This window comes from Austrofundulus limnaeus, unplaced genomic scaffold (assembly GCF_001266775.1).
Source record: "Austrofundulus limnaeus strain Quisiro unplaced genomic scaffold, Austrofundulus_limnaeus-1.0 Scaffold264, whole genome shotgun sequence".
Lineage (NCBI taxonomy): Eukaryota > Metazoa > Chordata > Actinopteri > Cyprinodontiformes > Rivulidae > Austrofundulus > Austrofundulus limnaeus.
In genome coordinates, this window is record NW_013952666.1 from 554,644 (window position 1) to 565,192 (window position 10,549).

Consider the following 10,549-nt stretch of genomic DNA (forward strand, 5'->3'; position numbering starts at 1 on the left):
ATCCGATATCGATATCGGATCGGGACACCCCTACTTGGGTTGTTACCGACATCTGGTGAAAATTTCATGTCATTAGCACCTCTAGTAATATATTTACTGAGAAAAATGTTGACGTGTTCAATACTTATTTTACCCGCTGTATGTCAGGACAGAAACTGTTTCAATAACAGTGATAGGACTTTTAAAGGAAGTTGATTTATAGATGTCACACCAATGCTCAGCACTATCGCTTTATTTACACACAGCACCAAAATGCACTCAGCAGATGCAGGTGAACAAGCATCCAGAATTGAAAAAGAGGCAGAGAAAATAGTTGATATGAAAGAAAATAGTAAATTCAGTGGCGTGGATGTGGTTCGGGATTTGAAGGTCTGATAAACGTCAGTGTTCAGTCTGCTGTAAATTATGCAGGAAAGTGGTACCGATGAGCAGCAGGAACTCCATCTGAAATGTTCCAGCTGTCTCAGTTGTTGTGTCCTTGGACAAGACACTTCACCCCTAATGCCTCTGATGTGTCCCATCAGTGTATGAATGTGATTGGCACTGATTAGTCTCCATAGATGATTGTACATGTTAGATTTGTAGGGACCTAATAGAGTGCTGTGTGAATGGGTAAATGAGGGCACAGATTGTAGTGTAAAGTGTTTTGAGTGTCCTGGTTGGATAGAAAGGCGCTATATAAGTACAGTCCATTTACCATTTGATCAACACTCCCCTCTCTCACTTCCGACGCCCGTCATGGCTCCTCCACATGATTAGATGATGAAATGTAAAGAGACATTTAAGAGTCTCAGACTGACAAACACATCTTTGAGTTAAAATTACACAACAAAAATTTCAGTGTTAATTGAACACCCACAGTGTAAATTTCAACACCAAAGTGTCTTTATGTGTCCACATTCGCTGGTGTTAAAATAACATTTGTGAAAGTGTTAAATTTTAACACCCATTTTTTTGTTAATTTAACACCAACCAGTGTTTAATATTCAACAATTCTTGGTGTCACATTAACAAAAAATAGTGTTAGTGTTAAAATACAGTGTTAACAGTAACACCGTCCAGTGTTAAATATTCAACACTGGGTGTCATATTAACATTTCGAAAGTGTTAAAATAAAGTGTTAAAAGTATCACCATCATGTTATTATTATTATTGTTGTTGTTATTATTATTAATAAAGGAAATTGTGGTGTTTGAAAGGTTTACAGACACCACAAGGTGTCAATACACCATCAAACTGAGAGTGAAAATTTAACACTCAGAGTTAATGTCAAACTCTCAGTAGTTAGTAGAAAAGTGTAATGAAGACACCCTTCACACACCAGGACAGACCTCTCACTCATGGTGTTGATTTTCAGCCAATAACATAAACTTAAAGTTGAACAACTTGATCAAACTGAACAAAAAAAACAAACCAGAACAACTAATTTTTACTCTCATGAACCTCTTTCATGGTCATAAACACACAAAAACATCATTTCTGCAAGATTTCTCAGCAAGGAATGCTGGGTAAATACTGGTCTGTCTGACATGAGGTGGAAGAGGGCGGGGCTTTTCAGAAAACTTCTTTCAACACTGCATGGTGACATTTAACAACACTGTTAAGTGTTACATGAGACAACTGTGGGCGGAGCTTATTTAACACTGTCCAGTGCTGAGACAACACTGAGGAAATCAACACTGTGAATTAACACAACACTGGGTGTGAGTGTACTCAGAAAGTGGTAAAATAACACTAGGTGGTGTTAAATCAACACCCAAAGGTTTAACACTGAAATTTTAACACTCCTGTTTTTGCTGTGAACCATTTGAGCAGCACATCAGCTTTTTGAAACTAGAAAATTTGACATTCAATAAACATTTGACCTGAAATCTGACTGATCCTTCTGTGGTTCATCCTCTGGAGACAATATTCGGCAGTTTGGTCCATTCCCTAAACACAGGGCATTCTGCTGTTTTATTCAGCCTCTGCAGACAGAGGTCTGAGTTTTCATGACTAATTAAACTCTTGGTTCCTTCATCTTTCAGTCATTTTTAATCTTTAGTTGCTTCTATCTAAAATCTGTTGTTCCTTTAATCTGAATCTGATCCAACTGAATCTAAAGTCCAACCTCAGGTGTTTGTGGTTAACGTCAAGTCAGGGCCAAGAATCCAACATTTATCAGATGAATTTAATTGGATTTAACTTAAAACTTATAATTAACTTTAGAACTGCTGCCTTTCATTTCATTTGATTGTATGTTTTTATTGTATATAGTTGTTTTGTTTTTCAAATGAATAAATTTAAGAAAAAAAAAAACGTTTATTTCTTGTTGTGGATGAGTACAGCCCACTTCAGAAAGCAAACCAAGTCCCCACCCCCCCTAAACAAATTCAGACATATTTTTGAAACCGTCCTGTTTATGGTCAGGTCTGCCGTCAGATCTGTAGCTCCTCCACCCTCTGTCACTCACAGCCTTTGGAAAGAAACACCACCACCTTTCTGTGGTAATATCTCACCTGAGAGCACTGGATGCAGCAGCTGGAAAAAACAGCAACTGGAAGAAGAAACAGCAGATGGAAAAAGCAGAGGAGTGTCAAACACAGGTCCTTCAGGGCCACTATCCTGCATGTTTTCCTTGTTTCTTTGCTTCAACACACCTGATTCAGCGATTCAATTAACTCTTTAAACTTTTTAGAAGCCTGTTAATCACCCATTCATGCAAATCAGGTGTGTTTGAGCAGGAAAACAAACAAAAACAAACAAACATGCAGGACAGTGGCCCTCAAGGACCGGAGTTCGACACCTGCAGCGGCTGGAAGAAGATACAACTGAAAGGAGAAGCAACAGATGGAAAAAGCAGAAACTGGTCAAAACAACAGCAGGACGAAGCAGCTGGGAGGCTGAGACTGTTCTGATGGTTCAGACCTGAAATAAAAAACTAAGGAACAGAAGTTCCTTCTGGTGTTTCTGACTGACGGCAAATTCTTCATGAGAGTAAGAACTTTAGTCTGTTCCGTGACAGAAAATACACGTGACTAAAAAGAATATTTAAGTCGAAAAAATTGTTTATTACTACATTTAACTTTTAGATATTATTTTGTTCATTTTATTTTGAAAAATTCAGATTTTAATGCAGAAACACAAGAGAAAAAAAGTCAAAACGTTTATCTGAAGGGAATTCCTAAGTAAAATTAGAATATGAAAACTGGGTTGAACACTTATTAGAACCAGAACAATTCAACAGAACATCCCCATAAATAAATAAACCAAAGACCAGAACATCAGGCTAACATATTTAAACTGTAAGTCATAAAACGTTGCTCCGGTGTGGTCCTGCAAACAAAAACAATGAGCAGAATGTTAAGTTTATATTTAAACTCATCTCCCTGCAGACTGAATGGTTTGAATCAAAAAGAACTTTTAATAGAACCCAGAATTTGATTATTCAGACGTCATTAATTTAATGATAAGCTGCTTCATTATTTTTCTGCTCATTATTTAGACCTGTTTATTTTCTTGCCGCTGCTTTTTTGAACAGAACCAGACAGGTAAAGGGAAAGATGCTGTTATTGTTTCAAAATCGTTCAAAGCTTTCTGGACCTGTTGGACTTCTCCCCCTCAGGCATAAGAGTGGACAAAGGCAGCTTTGTTCTGCACGTTTCTGCAGGAGAAAACTGGTTATATAAGACATTCTGGCCTCATCACCGTGGTGTGATGCAGCTGCAGCGTGGGCTCTGAACACTGAGTCAAACGGCGCCGGTTTGGAAAAGAGACACCACTCTAAAGTCCAGTCCTGAGAGTCTGTGTTCATATGTTTTTTGCTTTTTTTGCGTTTATTTTAAATCAAGTCTGATTCAATCTGATTAAAACACAAAGACACATCTGCATCTGGAAAGCTCCCAGTAACATCCTGAGACCTTCACAATAAATCCCCATGACCTCCACAATATAACACTCAAACCTTTGCTTACATTGACAGCGGCGACAGGAGGTAGGAGTTCGTCCTGGAACTGGTGGGTTGCTGGTTCCAAACCTTGCTCTATCCACCTCAATTGCTGTACCCTTGGGAAAGACACTTCACCCTTATGCCTTGCCTGCTGGTGGTGGTCGGGGGGCTTGGTGAGGCTGGTGCATGGTAGCCCAGCCTCTGTCAATGCGCAGCTGTGGCTACAATGTAGCTTACTACCGTCAGTGGTGCTAAGCTAGTAAAAGAAGCAACTGGAAAATGTGTGTGACTGTAGTCTGAAGCACTTTGGAGTCCATGGTCTTGATTAAATGTTTTACAAGCTTGGGGCATTTGCCATTTAATTCACAGAAAAGCACTGACACCTTCACAAAAATCATTGAGACCTTCACAATAAAACACTAAGACCTTCAGAATAAAACACTAAGACCTTCTGAATAAAACATTGAAACATTCACAACAAAACACAAATATTTTTAAAATGTACACAATGAACATTCTGATTGACACCATCCATCCATCCATCCATCCATCCATCCATCCATCCATCCATCCATCCATCCATCCATCCATCCATCCAACTTCTTCTGCTTTATCCAAAGTCAGGTTGTGGGGGCAGCAGCTTGAGCAGGGAAGCCCACACCTCTCTTTCCCCACCCAACTCTTCCAGCTCTTCTGGGAGGACTCCAAGGCATTCCCTGGCCTGCCAAGAGACATAGTCTCTCCAGCGTGTCCTGGGTCTTCCTCTGGGTCTCCTCCCAGTTCAGGAGGCATCCTTACTAGATGCCCAAACCACCGCAACTGGCTCCTCTCGATGTGGAGGAGCAGCGCTCTACTCTGAGTCTATCCCGGATAGATGAACTTCTTACCCTATCTCTAAGAGAGAGTCCAGCTACCCTGCAGAGAAAACTCCCTTCAACTGCTTGTATCCGCAATCTCGTTCTTTCGGTCACTATCCAAAGTTCATGACCATAGGTGAGTGTAGGAACATAGACTGATCGGTAAACAGAGCTTTGCCTTGCAGCTCAGCTCCCTCTTCACCACAACAGACCGGTACAGAGTCTGCAAAACTGAGGCAGCTGCATTGATCCATCTATCAATCTCACGCTCCATTCTTCCTTCACTCATTATCAAGACCCTAAGATACTTGAACTCCTCCACTTGAAGCAGAACTTCACCCCCAACCTGGAGATAGCAATCCAGCCTTTTCCGACTGAGGACCATGGACTCAGATTTGGAGGTGCTGATCCTCATCCCAGCCGCTTCACACTCAGCTGCAAACCGCTCCAGTGAGAGCTGAAGGTCTTGGCATGATGACGCCAACAGAACCACATCATCTGCAAACAGCAGAGATGAAATCCTGAGGCCACCAAACTGGACTCCCTCTACCCCATGGCTGCACCGAGAAATTCTGACCATGTAAGTTAACAGAATCAGTGACAATGGGCAGCCCTGGTGGAGTCCAACTCCCACTCTGAAGGGGTCCGACTTACTACCGGCAATACGAAACAAACTTTCGCACTGCTTGTATAAAGACTGAGTAGCCCGTAACAACGGACCCCCAGTCTGGACTTTCTCTGCATAGAATTTTTTCCCATGGTTTGTGAGAACATGGTCATCCTTATTTTGTCATGACATAATTAACTCAAGACAACTATGGGAAAAATTATATGTGGAAAACTTCTGCTCTCAGTTCCCATACAGTACTATAAGAAATAGTTTGTTTTATTGACAAAAATATTTGGATTTAAAGAAAACATATTCTAAAATGGTATTTAACTTTGGTAACAAACACAGAGACGTTTTAACATTGTTATTAATAATATATACAGAAAAATTTATTTTGTGTATTTATAGCATCTGCTTCAGTAGCAAATTCAGTTTTCTGAAGTTTTTCTCAACATTCTTCTGTGTTTATTGTATTTTTTATTTTGTAATAAAACTGAGAGGTAACATTAACTTTTTATTGTTATTAGAAATAATAATGGCGGAGATAACGTGTTTAGGTTTGTATTCAAGTAGAATTAAAGTTTGATCTGAATGAGTAAAAGGAACTTGTTTTCTGGCTGAGGGATCACAGCGTCTCCTTAGCTTAGTTGACACTGTCAGTCTCGTTAGCCTTGTTAGCGTTGTTAGCATTGCTTGCTGAGTTCAGTGGGACCTTTTTGCTTCAGGCTGAGAGTCTGTTTATAATAAGAGTTTTTTAATTAGTCTGAGTTTGGCGAGGCGCTCATGCTGTTTGATGTTGGCCTGCTTGAGTTTAACAGGCCGAGGCAGGGAGACGCTCTGCTGCTTTCAGCCAAAAACAAACTTAATGAATGCATAAATGAAGAATAAAAAAGCCAGAAAGAGAAGAAAAGAGGTTTCACAGCCTGGAGTGTTTGTAGCAGCAGGTTGAAACTTATTACTGTCACGTAAGGAAGGAGAAAAAGAACAAAAGTGATTCACTTGTCTTCATCAATTCATTCATGAGTTATTTCTCTGCTTCTCACAGCCTGAGGTCTCTACATGCAAATAATCACAACAAAGTAAAGAGAAACGAGATCAAGGGAAGAACAAATTAACAGTGAACTTGAGAGCTGCTGATAGGTAAAAGTATGAACCTACAATAGCTTGAAGAAAAAATGTTACTCAATAGCTAAAAGCTTAAAATAGCTAGACTGTATCTAGAAGCTAAAAATGGTCAAAGACTAAGGCTAAAACTAAAAAATTGTTGTCTTAAAGCAGCAAAACTTTAGCTAGAAGCTAAAAGCTGCAAGGGCTAGGTGACAGCTAACTATAGCAAAACAATAGCTAGAATCTTAAAGTAGCGAAGAGCTAACAAAGCTAAAATGGGTAAAAGCTTGTAAATGCAGAAACATATTAGCTAGAATCTAAATTAGCATAAGGCTAGCTAAAACCTTAGAAATCAAAATGCTAGCTAAAAGTATCAAATGGAGAGCGAAAAGTTAAAAGTAACAGAAAGGTAGCTTAAAGTAGCAAAAGAAGCTAAAACCTATCTTGTGAGATTTAAAAAAGAGCAACATTTGTGTATAACAGAAAAGATGTCAATGCTATTTGTAAAAACACTGAAAATTTGAAAAAGATTACAAGTTGAAGTAACCTAACGTCATACCACTTTCTACTGAATTAGCTAAACGTTTGGATGTGTGAATGACACAAATTGCAGAAGTAGCTAGAACAAGAAAAATAATACAGTGAAGAAGAAAAGTGTTGAGTCAGCATTCAGACGAGGAGGTAGAAAAATCCTGGACATGTTTAAAAACAGCTTGACTCTAGGACAATAAAGAGAAAAGTATGAAAAGAATTAAGCTCAGAGTTCAGGGAACAATTTCAGTTCGGACTTAATTTGCACAAAATGTTCAGATTTTATAAAATGTACGGAAACAAAAAAGTTTTTTTTTGAGTCGCAGTTCCACATTTGACAGCAGCGGATGACTCTCGTTCCTTTATGAGAAGAAAACCTAAACTTCTGCTAACATGAAAGATTTTAACACCATAATCTTCGGTCGATTTTACGACAGTCATCGTTTTCTTCAAACGCCTGATTTTTGTTCGTTTCTTGTTGAAACTCCAAACATTTCCACCTTCTGTTTCAGCTGCAGTCTGACATGTTGCTGGCTCTCTCTTCCTGTCGCGTGTGACGGCATGTGTTGAACCCACAAACCCAGAGCCCAGAGCCAAAGTTTTGGTTTTCCCCTCTTCATTCAGGCTCCAAGCTCCTCCGACTCGGAGAAAACCCGTCAGCGATTCTGGCTCCTCTGCAGCTCCCAGCCTGCACGTGTGGAGCAGGCGGACAGGTTGTGCGTTTTCCCATCATGCAGTGTGTTTGTGTGACAGACCGATTAGGGTGACATTATTATTGGCCTCAGCTGGTTCCGTTGGGTCAGATAAACTGTTGAAGCTCGCTGAGTTAAAAACATGAAGTTCAGCATTGATGAAGACTCTCAGTCAGATCTTTTTATTTTTATTAAACCAAAACCGAGGGTCCACAACATGCTCACACGCTGTCAACACATGACCTCACTGCAGCCCGGACCAGACGGACTCCAGTCCGGACACTGTTGTGTAAAGTCATGCAGAGGCTCAGGGTTCAGGGTCCTGAAGAGTCTGGGACCTGATTCAGTGTGCATAAATTCTTATTTTAAACGTTTGAAATCTTTACTCTGTAATGCAGATAATGGTATTTTCAAAGTTTTTCAAAATGTTCTATTAATGAACATTATTCTGAAATTGTTTCATAATTTTTTAAATAAAAAATGGTGAACCTCTGCCCACAGATTTAGCTGTGTACAAAACTACTCTTTTTCATTTAAAAATATACATTTTCCTACTTTTTTCCATTGCGAGTGCTCTGCTGAATTATATAGTTTGCACATTATTGCATTTTGGGTATTTTTTTATATTATTTTGCAGATGTTTTTCAGAATAAGAGTCATCAAATGTTTGCCAATTACATAGAATGAAGCTGACCTCTGAGTCAGAATCACATCTAACATAAAGCTGTTGTTTTGTTCATGTCTGTCTTTGTTTCAGCTGATGTGATGTTCTGCAGAACAAAGTGTCCTGCAGGAAAAACTGGACCAGAATCAGGACCATTAAAGAAACAAAAGAGCTGAGATAGAGGTGGAGTTTAACATGATGAAGAGTTCCTGTTAGACATCTAGAGAGACAAAGCTGTGCAGAAGGAGGCCTGGGTTTGGGGTTGTCCTGGGCCTGCCCACCTGCTAAGCCCCGCCCCACCTGCCAACCCTATAGATGGATCAGTCTGAGCAGAATCCCCCTCCACAGTGAGGACGTACCCCTGCTGAACAAGTCCTAAGAAGCTCAGAGAAGTTGTCCAGCCCCTGGTCTTCATCATCATCACCGTTCCCTGGAAGCTGTGAGGTCACGATGGGCATCTCTCTCCTCCTCAGAGTCCTCCTGCTGCTCCTCGGAGCGTCTCTCCTCCTTATCGGGGTCCCAGCTCAGAGGATCAGAGGCAAGTGCTGCAAAATGGATCTCTGTCAGGTTGAAAGGGAAGATTTTAGAGGGGAAAACAGACTCAAAATTAAAAAGAGGTAACCAAAAATTGTAGCTCACGTTTGAGTGAAAAGTCAAAAAGAGGTTTTGTAGCAGGAAGGATAAGATTAACTGAAAAACGGACTAAATAAATGAAATGAAATTATCAGTTTTTAACAAAAAGTGAATGAAACTTGATAAAAAAAATAGTGGTTATTAAGGATTGATAGTCTCCTGAAGGTGAAAAGAAAATGTTAAAAACAACTGATTAGAGAGATAAACTGAAAACCGTTTGGTATAAAAGAAAGACAAAATCAGGCTGGATGGACGTTGGAAAGCAGAAAAAAAAGATAAAAGATCAATTAAAGAAACTGAAACTAAAGCATCCTAAAACACTAACTGTTGAGAGGAAACAGGTTCTTTGTTTCTAACAGGATGACTGTAAATGAGACAGATCTGTTCAACATCTAAGAGGCTAAAAGCTGCAAAATTTAAATGAGCTCAAATGTGATCAAACCTGCAGAACCTGGTTGAAACCATAGAACCCTGCTGAGGTTCTGAGCTGAAACAGATTTTATTAAACTGCCATATTTTTCCTGATTTTTACTTAAAAATAACTGCTACTCAAGACTTTATACTTTTTAGGTGTTTGCATGTCAAACTGTTGGGCTCATTCAGCCGATGGATGCTGTGGCTTTCAGTTTTTTCTAACATTCATACTTTATTAATATTTACTTTTATTTACAAAAAAATCGCAATGTAAACACACTAAAATCATTTTCTTTTGTCCAGTTTTGTCTGAAATTTGCTTCAGCTACTGGTTCTGTTTTGCCTTATGTTACTTTTAGCAACCATTTTGCTGCTTTTATAGAATAGAATAACTTTATTGTCTGTCCCAGATGGTGACAGAAATTTTTCTTTGGCAGGGCTCCAACAACAGCATACATGCAACACTCACCTACCCATAACAACACATAAAAACACATAAAAGGACTGTTAAAAGCAACTGTTAAATACATTACACTACTATTATTTTAAAGTATTCAGAGTGGATATTGCAAGAGGAATAAAGGACTTTTTGTATATTGCTTTCTGGGCCAGAGGAACTTTATGAATTTGCTAAGTTTGAATATTTTATGCATTTAGCAACCATTTTGCTTTAAGCTTAAGCATTTTGTTAGGATTCAGCTGGTGTTTATGTGTCTTAATGAACAGACATATTAGCGTGTTTTAGCTTGTCGAACAGATTTGTCATCAATGCATGTACCCACACAATGACAAAATTTGTGCTCTGCAAATGACCATCACACGTGAGAAACACCCAAGTGGAGCAGCGGGCGGCTGTTTAACTGACTGGGGAGCAGTTGGGGGGTTGGCTTACTTGCTGAAGGACACCACAACATGTGAGCATGGCTGGGAGTCAAACCTGTGACTTTCTGATCCCATGTAGGCTGCCATACCACTGCACCACAGCCACCTCAGTTGTCAGGATTTAACAGAAAATTTCTTCAGTTCTATGAATGAAGAAGTTCTGTTTGTTTTCTTCAAATGAACATGTTCTCTCTTTACACATATACATACATACATACATACTTACATACG

At 39.4% G+C, this 10,549-nt stretch overlaps 1 protein-coding gene across 5 annotated transcripts in view; it reads left to right on the forward strand.

Annotated features, from left to right (window-relative positions):
• The first annotated feature begins 8,563 nt into the window (after positions 1-8,563).
• Positions 8,564-10,549, forward strand: part of LOC106526195 (target of Nesh-SH3) — a 69,474-nt gene continuing 67,488 nt past the window's right edge. For 3 of the 5 annotated variants that reach the window (XM_014020724.1, XM_014020725.1, XM_014020723.1), the window contains exon 1: positions 8,725-8,927. In XM_014020724.1, coding sequence (XP_013876178.1) covers positions 8,840-8,927 — 88 coding nt within the window. In that variant the 5' untranslated portion in view covers positions 8,725-8,839. Of the gene's footprint in view, positions 8,928-10,549 lie in introns of all 5 variants that reach the window. The other 2 variants (XM_014020722.1, XM_014020721.1) reach the window with 2 other exon arrangements.